Source organism: Coloeus monedula (assembly GCF_965178545.1).
Source record: "Coloeus monedula genome assembly, chromosome: 5".
In the NCBI taxonomy this organism is placed as follows: Eukaryota; Metazoa; Chordata; class Aves; order Passeriformes; family Corvidae; genus Coloeus; species Coloeus monedula.
Window position 1 is genome coordinate 29,832,191 of NC_138785.1, and position 13,825 is coordinate 29,846,015.

The 13,825-nt window shown below is 54.9% G+C and overlaps 3 protein-coding genes across 3 annotated transcripts; all 3 read right to left on the minus strand.

Moving 5' to 3' along the window:
• Window positions 1-3,987: 3,987 nt before the first annotated feature.
• Window positions 3,988-6,235, minus strand: LOC309573315 (sulfotransferase 1B1-like). Its single transcript, XM_082282153.1, has 8 exons — window positions 6,170-6,235; window positions 5,497-5,645; window positions 5,142-5,270; window positions 4,956-5,053; window positions 4,648-4,774; window positions 4,476-4,570; window positions 4,220-4,400; window positions 3,988-4,147 (listed from the first exon to the last, which is right to left on the minus strand). The coding sequence occupies exons 2-8, from the start codon at window positions 5,642-5,644 to the stop codon at window positions 4,035-4,037; spliced, it is 891 nt and encodes a 296-aa protein (XP_082138279.1). The 5' UTR covers window position 5,645; window positions 6,170-6,235; the 3' UTR covers window positions 3,988-4,034.
• Window positions 6,236-6,755: 520 nt separating this feature from the next.
• LOC309573314 (sulfotransferase 1B1-like) lies at window positions 6,756-9,116 on the minus strand. The gene is made up of 8 exons (XM_082282152.1): window positions 9,001-9,116; window positions 8,159-8,307; window positions 7,848-7,976; window positions 7,649-7,746; window positions 7,416-7,542; window positions 7,244-7,338; window positions 6,988-7,168; window positions 6,756-6,915 (listed from the first exon to the last, which is right to left on the minus strand). Exons 2-8 carry the CDS (start codon window positions 8,304-8,306, stop codon window positions 6,803-6,805), a joined length of 891 nt encoding a protein of 296 aa, XP_082138278.1. The 5' UTR covers window position 8,307; window positions 9,001-9,116; the 3' UTR covers window positions 6,756-6,802.
• A 1,422-nt stretch (window positions 9,117-10,538) lies between these two features.
• Window positions 10,539-12,114, minus strand: LOC309573316 (sulfotransferase 1 family member D1-like; the record flags this gene model as incomplete). The annotated part of the gene is made up of 7 exons (XM_082282154.1): window positions 10,539-10,769; window positions 10,892-11,072; window positions 11,153-11,244; window positions 11,344-11,470; window positions 11,568-11,665; window positions 11,770-11,895; window positions 11,970-12,114. 7 exons carry the CDS (start codon window positions 12,112-12,114, stop codon window positions 10,657-10,659), a joined length of 882 nt encoding a protein of 293 aa, XP_082138280.1. The 3' UTR covers window positions 10,539-10,656.
• Window positions 12,115-13,825: the final 1,711 nt, after the last annotated feature.

A 13,825-nucleotide genomic window follows, 5' to 3' on the forward strand; every position in this document is an offset into this window, starting at 1 on the left:
GGTACATAAACATCGTGCTCTGAGTTGCAAGGTGCAATTTGCTGTACCAGTTTGCTGCTTTTCCTTGCTGCTCCGCTCCTCTGTGCCTGGGCTGCTCCAGGGGGATTGGTTATCAGGCAGAAGGAGCTTAAGTAAGTTACCCTCTGAACTGGACTTTTCAAAAGGAGGAAGTAATAAAATACGGGATGATGGCAACAAGGCATGTATTCTGTGTTTATTCACTGCTTTGTTAGGCTCTGGGAATTTAATATTTGAGATAGTCTTTCCCTTGCCAGGTTATATTATAATGTTATTACAAAGCTAGGTTCTCAGGAGGACTTTGCATCCTAAAGATAAGAAATACGGTGTCTGACTGCTAAAAAGACTTTTTTACTCCCTTTAGGGTCCCAAGTAGCAAAACAAAATTATTTGTTAGGTAGTAGATTTGTTTATAAACTGTCAACAGGAACAAAGAGTGAATCTTGTGGTTTGTTTGCAGAGGTTTTCAAAAGTTGTTGCTGTCTATGTGAGTTTCCAAAAGCTGGTATGTTACGTGTGTTGGCTCTGTGGCCCTTGATTCTGGAGATCTAGACAAGTGTTTAATAACCTGAAAATATAGGAATCTAAAGGTGCATCTCAATGATTTTTAAGTATTGTCCATAATATTCAACAGGGCTTTTTCTAAATCCTCAGAATCCAGGACTGTTATGCCAGCATGTTTCAACAGTAATTTGGCCTTATGGCCAGGAATTTCACTAGTCTCTCCACACTACCAGACCTTGGTATCCTGAGTGAGATTTTTTTTCAGGCCAATTTAGCTTATTTTGTAAAGTCCCATATGAAATTTAAAGTTTTTCCAGCAACTATTGAAAGTCCATGTTGATGTGGGCTAGAGAAGATCATAGAATCATAGAATGTCCTGAGTTGGAAGGGACCCACAAGGATCACTGAGGTCCAACTACTAGCCCTGCACAGGACAGCCCCAAGGATCACACCATGTGCCTGAGAGCATTGTCCAAATGCTTCTAGAACTCTGTCAGGCTTGGTGCTGTGACCGCTTCCCTGGATAAAAACTTAGATGAGAATTTGGTTTTTGTTTCCAACCCCTTAGTATTGAATTCCTCCATAGCAAATGAGACTTATTGCTAGGGGAACCAAACAGTTAAATTTGTCTTGTTTTCATGGCCAGCTCTAAAGATGGTGCTCAGATCACTCAGATCAGAGAAGACAAGCATTTTGAGAGGATTAGAGGACAAAATCCAGCAAATGAGAGAGAAGTGGGGCAGGAGAAAGTTGATGGTGTTAAGTGCCTGTATTTCACACATCTAACATTACTAATAGAAGTGCTGCCGACAGTGATGCAACCTCCAGACTTGTTAAAAAACAACAGGGTTCCCAAGGCTAAGGCCCTCATTCAAAAGTTAGGCAAGGCAAACTAATGTTTTCCACACACTGGTCTCTTCACCGTTGTGCTGGCTGGCTGGGAGTTGTGGTGTGCATGGAACTTCGATTTTTAGAAAACCTTGATGCCAGCCAGGACCTCAAAAACTCGGGGCCAGGATGGAAAAGGGAAGCTTTTGCCCTGAAGAAGCACCAAATGACTCTGTGCTTTCCCTTTCACTTAATGCAGTGAAGCAGCTTCTGGTCTGAAAGCAGACTTCAAAGTCTTGACTATCTTTTTTTTTTTTTTTTGGGGGGGGGGGGTTGGGAAGGGGAAGGGAGGTTACTATATTGGGAAAATGTCAAAGTTGGCTCATCCCTGAGTACACGCAGAAGTGACAGGATTGAGCAATTCTGCAAAGTCACATGTGCGTGTGCTCAGTAAAAGGCTTGTAATCCCCAGGGTACAGGGAAACTCCAGCAAAAGTTAGTGAGATGAAATAGCCTCACCACAGTCATCTTTCTTGACTAAATTGTGTCTTTATACCTCTGCACTGTTACTGCAGGATGAAAACACCAGGGGCTAGGTTTGTAGCACTGCATTTGGATTTTTTAGTTCAGTTTAAGATTTTATCAACTCTCTTCACTGCTGCTGAAATGCTGCAGGGGCACCTTGGCATGCAAACAACAGACACCAGGGTGGCTGGCACTGGAGCCATTTCCACTCTGCAAAGCCAAAACAATAAAGAAATTAGAGAAGGTTCAGGTCAAGCTTGGTGTCCCTGCTAGGAATCTGCATTGTTGATGGAGAGTAGGTGCTGCACCCTGTCCTTGTCAGCTCTACAGTTGATGACTTTTTCTGGTTTTAAAAATTAAGAGCCAGACACAGTTAAGGAAAAAAGGGTTTTTACCTCGGTATTTAATAAGGATTCTTATGGTGCACTACTTCTCCAAGGTGGAATGTGCCAAAATGCACACACACGACAGATCGCGTATCCCATTTTATAGACCTTGTAAATTAGCATATCTAACAAAGATTTCTCAATGAGAGGTTTAAATGAATAGCGTGATATTCCCCCATTTCGAGGAATTCCTTCCTGGATGGGCTTAATTTTAGTTTATAGGATGTGTTTTTGAGAGGGCCTTGGTTTCTCAGGATAGCGTAGGGCTTTCCAACCTCCAACTGCGAGGCCTCTAGGATGAATACTAGGATTATGCTAAGTTATCGGACTTAAGGAATTATATGTATGCATGCTAAGAACACTGAGGATACATAAAATTATATAAAAGGTATATAAAAGAAAAGGCAAAAAATCATCATGGCATCACAGTGAGGAGCAGCAGCAGACCTGCCCTGCAGATGTGACACATTCCTGTCTTGCCAGCATCTGTCCAACCTCCCAGGGAAAGCTGTGTGCTATGGTGATGGGCAAATCTGCATATCCTAAGGGTATAGACATGATGGGACTTATCTAATGGCTCACCAGCACAGAAAGGAGGAGTTGCTCTCTCCATTCCACCTTTTCATTCATGTTTGCTGTTCGTGCTCCCAAGGCAAGCCTTTCCCTATGACTTTCTCAGTAAGCTTGCCAATGATTTGTATTAGTGGGAGAGTTTGTTGCTGGGGCAGGAAGTAGATGGGCAAAGACCTGGCAGGCTACTATGGCCAGGGCAGCCTGGTCACGTGGCACCGTGGCTGCCTGGGAGCAGCAGTGATAGCACCAGAGCACAGACCAGGGGTCACCACAACCATTGCTCCACCCATTGCTGGGGACAGGGGTCACAACTGTGGGGACAGGAGCACAACCAGAGCCCTGGCAAGGGCAGGGGTGTCCACAGTGTGCCAGCATCACCCAGACCAAGCACCTCTCCCCTTGCATCAGCACCCTAGGGAAGCACGGAACTGGGCCAGACCTCAGGTCAGGGGAAGGATTAGGGGTGCTGACTGCACCCAAACCCAAAGTACCCCAAAACCACCACCCTAGACCCCACAGCATGCAGCTCTGTGCAGCTGAGCATAGGCAGAACACCCACAGTGCACCCCAGGACACCCATCTCACCTAAGACCTGCTGCTCTGTGCTGGGCGAGTGACGCCGGGATGGTGACACCAGGAGGGGGACACCGAGACGGTGACAATGGGAGGGTGACGGAAGCAGTTTTTATGGGCAGAGGCAGGGCGCCGAGGGCAATAATGTTTGCCAGCCCAGCCGCTGCCGGGAGGGAGGAGTGATGGCAGGAAGAAACTGGCAGCCACCGACCTGCAGTGGACCTCTCCAGCCCCACCAGTCCTGCTCTCCCCCACATGTCCCAGGCTGCATCCCGCTGTGCGAGGATGGGGAGGACACCTCTCACTGCCCACACCCACCCAACACCTCCCCCACACGCAGTTTTGCAAAAACCCTCTGTGATCCCATGAGCTGCTGCTGGCAATTCTCCCACCAAAGTGGCTGAGGGGTGACACCTGCTTGTCCGCAACCCAGGAAGAGGACAGCAGCCCCAGGGGGACAGCTGGGTTGGGATCAGCACAGGCTCAGAGCAGTGAGTACCCATGGCAGGGTTAGGGAGCACATTTTATTTCTCTCCAGCAGTCCCAGAGGACAGGAAGGAGCCTCTGGCACGGCAGCAGTGCCATCACAGCACAGGGAGGATTTGGGGGGCGTCCGGCGGTGTCTCCTCAGATCTGAGTGCGGAAGCACAGGTCGCTGCCTGACATCTTCTGCGCATAGTCCTGGTCAAAGCGCTCGTTCTGGGCCACGGTGAAGTGGTTCTTCCAGTCTCCCGTGGTGCCTGTGGCCGGGCGAGATGGGCTCAGCAAGGGCCAGGGGGAAGGTGCGCCAGAGGCCCCCCAGAGCCACTCACCTTTGCGCATGAAGGGGGACACGCCGTGGTCCATGAGGTCGGAGGGCACCTTGCTGTAGTTGGTGGCAGGGTTGTCCCGCATGGCCTCGAAGGACGTGTGTCGGGTGATGGTGTCCAGCGCCGCCTCCGGCAGCTCCCGCCCCAGGAACTGGGCCACCTTGGCAATCTCCTGGCGGAGGTCCTGTGGGACACAGGCCAATGCTCACCCCTCCTGCCACCCCCAGACCCCACACCACCATCCACCCCACCCCATCACCTCCTTCAAGTCCTCGTAGAAGAGGTAGAGAATGGGGTGATCCTTCCTGCGTTCCCAGTAGCCCTTGACGTGGTTGTACCAGGAACCATATGCCACTGCATGGGGAGAGCAGCCAGTGGGTAGCAGTCCCCTGCAGAGTCCCCTGCACGCACCCAGGGATGCCCTGTCCCACCTCTGCCGGCCATGAACTCCTCCAGGTACTGGGCCCATGTGCCAGGGTGCGGCTGCAACTTGTTCATCAAATCAAAGTGGTAGTAGGAGACAGCCACGTCCTTGGCGTTGCGTGCCACATAGATCATCTGCAGATGAGCCATGGAGGTATGAGGGGCATCCCCAGGACCCCCAGGATAGGGAGGATGCTCCAACTCCTAGAACTCCCATGACCACTTAGGATGCTGGAGGGAGCAGTTGCGATTCCTGTCTCAGGGAAACAGGGGAGTTGCAATACCCCTCAGGGAAGGGACCAGGGTTCGGGGTTACCTTGCAGCGGTTTCCCCAGAAGGATTTAGGCAGGATATGTGCTGGCAGGTGAGACTTCACCACGCGGGGTGAGGGCATGGTGGCCAGCAGGTCCGTTCCTGGGGGATCCCAAAGCACTTCCTCAGTGGGCCCTTGGCAAAGACCCTTGGGACTCAGCCTCTGTGGGGTGCCCCCTCACCTCACTACCTGCTGCCATCTTCCCGGGGGCAGAGAACTCCAGCATGGGCACTCTCTTGCTGATAATGTCCCGCTTGCACTTCTCAGGATCTCCACCTTGCAGGATCATGTCCACAATCTCACTGACCCAGGTGGTGCCTGGGGAAAGAACTCATCAAGGGGAGCAGCCACGGCAGCATCGGGTGTCTCAGCACTGGCAATCCCTCAGACCTTGACCAGATGCCATGGGGGAAAAGGGAAATCCCACAAAACTCTGTCCTGACAGCCCCCAAATGTGCTGCATGCCCCCAGGCAGTGGGTTTCAGCAGGACAACACACTTGCCCACCCAGTACCAGCACATCTTGTTGCCTTGGGGATGCTCACCAGATTTGGGGAAGGTGACCACCACGATGTCCTCAGGGCGGCTCTGGAAGGTATCGACCCGTTCCCAGTTGTGGGCAAAGGCATTGACCATGGGGATGCCATGCACTGTGAGCCAAGGCTGACGCAGATAGGGGTCTGGACCAGCCATCCTGCTGGGGACAAGGACACGTGGCAGGGCTGGCGGATGAGGGGAGGCCATCCCCAGTCTCTCAGGGCAGCCACCAGCCAGGGCAGCCCGGTCACCTGGCACCGTGCCTGCTCAGGGAGCGGCAGTGAGAGCACCAGAGCACAGACCAGAGGTCACCATGGCCACTGCTGCACCCACTGCTGGGGACACAGGTCCCAGCGGTGGGGACAGGAGCACAACCAGGCAAGGTTGTGCACACACCTGGCAAGGGCAGGGGTGCCCACAGTGTGCCAGCATCACGCAGACTCAGAGGACTGGAATAGGCTAGACTAGCACCTCTCCCCTTGCCTCAGCACCCCAGGGGAGCAGGGAACTGGGTGCCTGGGGTTTTGCAGCAGACCCAAGGTAAGGGGAAGGATTAGGGGTGCTGACTGCACCCAAACCCAAAGTACCCCAAAACCACCACCCTAGACCCCACAGCATGCAGCTCTGTGCAGCTGAGCATAGGCAGAACACCCACAGTGCACCCCAGGACACCCATCTCACCTAAGACCTGCTGCTCTGTGCTGGGCGAGTGACGCCGGGATGGTGACACCAGGAGGACAGCAGAGGACAGGGAGACTCAGGGCCTTGCAGCAGTTATACGGGAAGGAGAAGGAAACAGGCAGGGCGCCGAGGGCAATAATGTTTGCCAGCCCAGCCGCTGCCGGGAGGGAGGAGCGAGTGCAGGGAGAAACTGGCAGCCACTGACCTGCAGGCAGGGCCACAGTGGACGTCTCCAGCCCCACCAGTCCTGCTCTCCCCCACATGTCCCAGGCTGCATCCCGCTGTGCGAGGATGGGGAGGACACCTCTCACTGCCCACACCCACCCAACACCTCCCCCACACGCAGTTTTGCAAAAACCCTCTGTGATCCCATGAGCTGCTGCTGGCAATTCTCCCACCAGAGTGGCTGAGGGGTGACACCTGCTTGTCCGCAACCCAGGAAGAGGACAGCAGCCCCAGGGGGACAGCTGGGTTGGGATCAGCACAGGCTCAGAGCAGTGAGTACCCATGGCAGGGTTAGGGAGCACATTTTATTTCTCTCCAGCAGTCCCAGAGGACAGGAAGGAGCCTCTGGCACGGCAGCAGTGCCATCACAGCACAGGGAGGATTTGGGGGGCGTCCGGCGGTGTCTCCTCAGATCTGAGTGCGGAAGCACAGGTCGCTGCCTGACATCTTCTGCGCATAGTCCTGGTCAAAGCGCTCGTTCTGGGCCACGGTGAAGTGGTTCTTCCAGTCTCCCGTGGTGCCTGTGGCCGGGCGAGATGGGCTCAGCAAGGGCCAGGGGGAAGGTGCGCCAGAGGCCTCCCAGAGCCACTCACCTTTGCGCATGAAGGGGGACACGCCGTGGTCCATGAGGTCGGAGGGCACCTTGCTGTAGTTGGTGGCAGGGTTGTCCCGCATGGCCTCGAAGGACGTGTGTCGGGTGATGGTGTCCAGCGCCGCCTCCGGCAGCTCCCGCCCCAGGAACTGGGCCACCTTGGCAATCTCCTGGCGGAGGTCCTGTGGGACACAGGCCAATGCTCACCCCTCCTGCCACCCCCAGACCCCACACCACCATCCACCCCACCCCATCACCTCCTTCAAGTCCTCGTAGAAGAGGTAGAGAATGGGGTGATCCTTCCTGCGTTCCCAGTAGCCCTTGACGTGGTTGTACCAGGAACCATATGCCACTGCATGGGGAGAGCAGCCAGTGGGTAGCAGTCCCCTGCAGGGTCCCCTGCATGCACCCAGGGATGCCCTGTCCCACCTCTGCCGGCCATGAACTCCTCCAGGTACTGAGCCCATGTGCCAGGGTGTGGGTGCAACTTGTTCATCAAATCAAAGTGGTAGTAGGAGACAGCCACGTCCTTGGCGTTGCGTGCCACATAGATCATCTGCAGAAAGCTTGTTGGCATGTGGGGACTTGCAAGGTCCCAACAGGGCAGGCAGCCACCTTATGTCTGCTGGATTCCTCCAAGTGTTTTCACTCCAGCCTGTTACCTTGCAGCGGTTTTCCCAGAAGGATTTGGGCAAGATGTGAGCTGGGATGTGGGTCTTGATGACACGAGGGGATGGCATGGACTCCAGCTGCTCTGTGCCTGTAAGGATTTCCCTCAGGAGTGATCCCACTGTAGTGCCCTCCCATACAAAACCAAACCTGTCCCCATCCACCACCCACCACCCTCTGCCACCCCACTACCTGCTGGCAACTTCCCAGGGGCAGCAAACTCCATCATGGGCACCCGGTTCACAATGTCATCCTGCTTGCATTTTTCCAGGTCACCGCCTTTCAGGACCATGTCCACGATCTCGCTGACCCAGGTGGTGCCTGGCGGGGAGATGTCAGGTGCCCAGCTGATGCCATTCCCACTGGAGCCCCATGTCAGGCACCAGACAGTCACCATCTACCAGTGTTGCCTTTTGGCATGTCCCTGGTCCCAGCCCAGGCATATGAAAGTTGCTACCTCTCTTCCTGAGCCTAGTCCCTCTCTGGTGCCTGGGGATGCTCACCAGACTTGGGGAAGGTGACCACCACGATGTCCTCAGGGCGGGTCTGGAAGGTGTCAATCCGTTCCCAGTTGTGGGCAAAGGCACTGACCATGGGGATGCCATGCACGGTGCGCCAGGGCTGCCGCAGGTAGGTGTCCATATCAGCCATCCTGCTAGGAACAGGGACATGTGGCAGGGCTGGCTGGCAGTGAGGAGCATCACAGGGCCACCTCCTTCCCTGGGGGCCCCAAAATCCCTGCTGAACCCAGCCATCCTAGCCATAGGAAGGAAACCATGCCCTGCTTGCTGGCACCACGGGAGGTGGCACCTGTCTTCTGTGGGGATTATGGGGCCCAGGCGGTGGTGCAGGGAGTGTGGAGGAGCATGGTCAGCTCTGGGGGGCTCAGGTCAGACAGGCAGTCGGCAGCTGCCCATACCAAGCTGGCAGCACTGTTCCTGGGAGTAAAAGCTCTTCGGGCATTCCTGGCTGGAGTTTTAGGCTGCTTTCTCTTTGCTTTTTGCTCCCCATCTCTCCGTTGTACGGCAGCCCGGGGAAGCCTTGTTTTCAGGGGGCTTGAGTGAGAGTTTGGCAGAGACATGAACGGGGAGCAGGACTCACGAGACTCTCTCTCCAGGAAACCATTCCACCCACCAGCCAGGATAGAAACGCTCGACATGCCAGCTGCAAAACCCCCATGCTGTAATTTTTGGAGAGAGGCTTGGTGTCTCTCTCCATCTCCCGGGGGCTTGTGGGGACACGGAGTCCCTGTACCCCTCACCTCCCCCCCCCGACACGCCCTCCGCTTATGAGGCCAGGGCACCCCGAAACGACCGCGGCCAAAGTCCCTCCCCCGGTTACTTGCCTTTTTTCCGGGTACTCTGGGAGGGAGGAGGCAAAGCTTCGCCCGCCGCTTACGGGGCGGGATTTGTTAATTGCCTTCCCCTGCGTGGAAGATGGAGGCGCGGGGCGGTGGGAGGGTGCGGGACACCGCTGGGACAGGAGCCTGGTGCTGCGGTGGGAGGAGTGCAGGGGACGGGCGAGCGGGGATGGGGACGGTCCCCAGATGCCTGTGATGAGCTGTCCGTGCTCAGCACCCGCCGGGACGCACACGGGTAGCGGGAGTGGAAATCACAGCTTCCTCCTCCACCCGCAGACGTAAACACAGGGAGGAAATCCCAACCCACATCCCGGGGGATTGAACATCACCCTGTAGTGATCCAAAAGTCACCTGCGTGGATGTCCTCAGCTTCTCACACCAATGTGGGGCTTGTGAGCGGGATGTGGGGTTCAGGCTTTGGTGGCACCCCTACTCCACTCAAATACGGGTCCAAAGTTTGCGAGGTTGCAAAGCACAAGTGCTTCTGGGAAGGGTGTTTAAAGGTGCCGCTGGGGGTGAAATGCTCCTCGTTTCTAGCTGCTTCCCACAGGAGATCTCCGAGCCGGGAGGGAGTGGTAAGGCCCGGAGAGATGGCAGCTGGGCAGGGCCAGCAGCTCAGCTGTTGGCAGCCTTGAGAGAAACATCCCTGATTTGGCCCCAGGGCCAAGTTCTCGGTGAGATGGGACATGCCATGGCAGGTGTTCAGGTGTTTTGCTGTACATCTGCCAGCAAAATTGGTTGTGTGTGCAAACAGGGCAGGCAAAGCCAGGAGCTGGGGAAGCACATCTTCTAGTGGAAGACATCTCCAGTGGCATTTAAATAAATGTGTGGAAAAGATTTATTCCTGTGCAACAGGTCCCCTCATGCACTGCTGCTCTTTAGCTGTCGGATCTGAGTTGCATCTCTTTGGGGACAGAACAACCCCATGAGGATGTCTTGCAAAAAAGCTGCAATCTTGGAAACTCGAGAACCGGCCAGAAATGGGGCAAAATGGGGAACTTGGGGCTCCAAAGCACACCCTTGTGCCTAGTGGGACAGGGGCTGGTTTGCTCCAGCCATCCCAGAGCAAGGGCACGGTGCAGCCAGGTTGGAGGCTGCAGGGTGTGCTCCCTATCCAGCAAGGACAGTGATGTCGCTGAACCTGGCCATATGCCAGCAAGGAGCTGCCTCCCTTCACCTTTGTTCCACAGACCATGGGCTGCCAAGCTCCAGCTGGGCGAGGGAGAGCCTCACCACCGCCCGCTCTGTCAAGAAACTTGCCACAAGCCAGAAGCATGAAAGCTCCTGTGCACGCAAGGGCTGTGGCAGCGCTGAATTTGCTGGTGCAGCCCAAGTTGACAGGGGCCAGTGGTGGTTCTTGGGTGCCCACTCCTGGTGATACCTGAACATCACCAGCTAAAAATCCACTGTGTGCCCACCCTCTGTCCTGATGACCATGAAGGTGTTCCCAGACACTGCCTAGAATTCAGGGAGTTCAGCCCCCACCCTTCACTTTCCCTGCAGGCAATGGCTCAACCTCCATTTATCACAATTTATTGCACAGGGAAAAGTGAATTAGTGCAAGAATCTCCATCTGGATCCACCCTCCCCACTGGGAGAACAAGAAGAAGCACAGTCCTCCTGGTAAGCGGGATGAGCCCCTCACACCTCCATCTGGAAGTGGAGGTCAGAGCCTGCCATATGCTCCTGGTAGTGCTGGTTGAAGCGCTCATTCTGGGCCACAGTGAAGTGGTTCTTCCAGTCTCCTGAGATCCCTGGGGGTGAGAAAATAAGTGGGGTAAATCCTCACACCTGAAATATTTGCACCCACAGATGGCGGCAGAAATACAATCCAGGGACATCCCTCCCACATCCTCCACCACCGGCCAAACCCCACCTTTTCGGAGGAACGGGGAGACACTGTGATCCATCATGGTGGGGAGCATGGTTTCATAGTTGGCAGCAGGGTTCTTCTTCATCTCCTGGAAAGAGGTGTGGTGCAGGATCCTCTCCACTGTTCCCTCCGCCAGCTCCTTGCCCAGGAAGTGCAAGATCTTCTGCACCTCCCGTTGTGGATCCTGCAGGGTGGTTGACATGAGGAGGCTGCAAAAAAAGCTGGGGGGCAACCAGGACTCCTTCCCCTCCATCCCACTCTCACCTTCTTCATGTCCTCATAGAAGAGGTAGAGCATCTTCTCCTGCTTCTTCTCCCACCATCCACGCACGTGGTCGTACCAGGACCCGTAGGCCACTGTGGGATATGGTCAAGGGATTAACTGAAAACTGGGGTAGCGGGGGATATCCTTCCCACCGGCATTTCAGGGTGGGCATCCTGTGGCTCAGCCCCAACCTTTGCCAGCCATGAAGTTCTCCAAGAACTCAGCTTTTGTGCCAGGGTCAGGGTGTATCTTGGCCATGTGGTGGAAGTAGTAGTAGGAGATGACAACATCCTTGGGGTTGCGGGCCATGTAGATAATCTGGAGAGAGCCAAGGATGTGTTTGGGAGGTACAGAGTAATGCCTCCTCCCCACCAACCCAGATGGGGAGAGAAACAGGGGGCACCTGCCATGTTACCTTGCAGTCCTTCTCCCAGAAGGAGGTTGGGAGGAGCTGAACCGGGAGATGGGTCTTTACCAGCCGTGGGGATGGGGTATTCTCCAGCTGCTCAATGCCTGTGGCACAGAGGACTTAAAGGTGTGAGCCCCAGCACTCTCACCCCCACCCTGGCACTGTTTCCTCTCCACCCAAGCCAGGCAGCTGGGCTGGGGAAGCTCACCACTCGGCCCTTTGGAGACCTTCATTTCCAGGAAGGGCACGCGGTTGTAGATGGCATCCCGTCGGCACTTCTCCACATCACCATCGTGGTAGATCATGTCCATGATCTCGCTCAGCCATGTTGTGCCTGCAGCACAGGGATAGCGTTGCAAAGGCTGGTGTCACCCCATCCCCCCTGCACCCTTCCCCAGGACCACTCACCCGATTTGGGGTAGGTGGAGATGAGCAGGTCATCTGGACGGGCTTGGAAAGCCTTCACCTGTGGCCAGCCCTCGATGAAGCTCTTGAAGAGGGGGATGCCATGGAGGCTTCCCAGCTCCTGCCTGATTACATCTTTCTGCTCCATGGCTAACAGTGGGTCCACACAGCACTGGCTGTTTTCCCTGCTGGGAGCCTCCACAACCTCAGGACTGGCAGGCTCCTGTGCCAAGACTGTGCCTGGGGCAGTACTGGGTCCTGTAGCAGGACTGTGCCCAGGGCAGTGCCCCATCAGGCAAAGTCCAGCCCGGATCACATGTGGCAGAGGTACTGCCAGTGCCACAGGGGCATGCCCTGATCCCTGGCAGGATGCCACCCTGATAACGTGAATGCTGGCCATGCACTAAGCCCAAGCCATGACAGGTCAGGAATGGAGCCCAGCATCACCTCTCCTCCCACCTGTCTGCACTTCTCCCCCAGCTACAGCCCCTTTAATGAGTGCCACGGGGTTGTGGAGCTGCAGGGACAGCTCTGCCACCCAGGCCCATCGCTGGTGCAGCTGTACCTCTCAGGATTCTGTGTGCTCTGGTGCCCAGGAGCCCTGGCACCTCCACCCTCCTGCCGTGCCCAGGCTGTAATGGTTAACGAGAGCTGGCTTGGCTACGGAGCACAGAGGATGTGAAGGAGGTTCAAAGTGCCAGCAGCTGGGGCCTGGGATGGTTTTGGAGTGGGCTCTGCCTCTCTCCCCCCACTGCTCCATGAGCACTGTGTTGCCCTGCAGTGTCCCTGCTTGTCCTGGCTGGGGACCAGACTGGCTGGGACCTGGCTGAGGGTGCTGCAAGCAGGGTGTGCCTCCCTCCACCCTTCCTGGGTGCTCCTTTGATGCCTCTTTTAGGAAAGGGCTGAATAAGCTGATCTTCTCCATCCTGGATGATGTGATCCAGCAGGTTGTGCAATACAGGAACTCACCATGATGGAGCAGGTGCTGCTCTTGCTCCAGGAGGAGATCAAGGAGAAGCCAAGTGGTGCCTGGGCCAGGCCAGGTCAGTCGGGTCTCTGGGAAAGGAGGCACCAGTGCAGGATTTAGCATCTGGACCATTTGCAGAAATACAATCTCACAACTCTTTTTGTATCCAATGAGGGAGTTGGAAGACAGTAAACGGGTCTGTTACCCTGACAAAGAATTACATGTAACATTTGCATTTTCATCTGATGATGAGGAAATAACATTGTGATCCCTAATTAAAGCTGAAGCACAGATGATGGTCAGGGTCAGCAAACTGCTACTAAAAAGGTACCATATATGGTGACTGAGAGATCAAAATTCCAGGAAAAGTCTAGCAGACTTACACGGGATGGAAACATACAGGGTGATCCCCACAACAGAGAATCAGGGAAAAGATGATTCTTTATCTCCTTAAACTCCCCCTGTATCTACTACACCTCAGAGTAGAGAGTAAATCACACCACAAAAAACTACACCATTTGATCCAATTCAGGTGACTGATTTGCAAGGGAATTCTGTCCATAAACCAGGTGATATTAAAATCCAGCAACTGGAATCCTATGAGTGCATACACAATAATGGTCCATACATTAGTTTTCGAGTTGATTCTCATCAAAAATTAATTGCTAACACCATTGAAACACTCCAAGATAATGTCTCTTTGGCTCTTGGTTGTATTCAAGCCCAGCTGTGGGTGCAGTATATGACAGCTATCGCACAGGAAAGTGAAGACGGTACCTTGCCCGCTGAGATTCAGTGCTCCCTATGGGATGCCACACTGGGCTCCATCACCCCCACACCTCCAGCACAGTGAGATGCCCCATCACAGCCAGAGACCCACCGTGGCTGAAGC

Coding starts and splice junctions, on each gene's coding strand:
- LOC309573314 (XM_082282152.1), bottom strand. CDS start 8,306: ATGGCTGATATGGACACCTACCTGCGGCAGCCCTGGCGCACCGTGCAT. Junction 7,977..8,158: donor GGTCACCTTCCCCAAGTCTG/GTGAGCATCCCC, acceptor TCTCCCCGCCAG/GCACCACCTGGGTCAGCGAG. Junction 7,169..7,243: donor TCTACGAGGACTTGAAGGAG/GTGATGGGGTGG, acceptor TGTGTCCCACAG/GACCTCCGCCAGGAGATTGC.
- LOC309573315 (XM_082282153.1), bottom strand. CDS start 5,644: ATGGCTGGTCCAGACCCCTATCTGCGTCAGCCTTGGCTCACAGTGCAT. Junction 4,571..4,647: donor GGAGTTCATGGCCGGCAGAG/GTGGGACAGGGC, acceptor CTCCCCATGCAG/TGGCATATGGTTCCTGGTAC. Junction 4,401..4,475: donor TCTACGAGGACTTGAAGGAG/GTGATGGGGTGG, acceptor TGTGTCCCACAG/GACCTCCGCCAGGAGATTGC.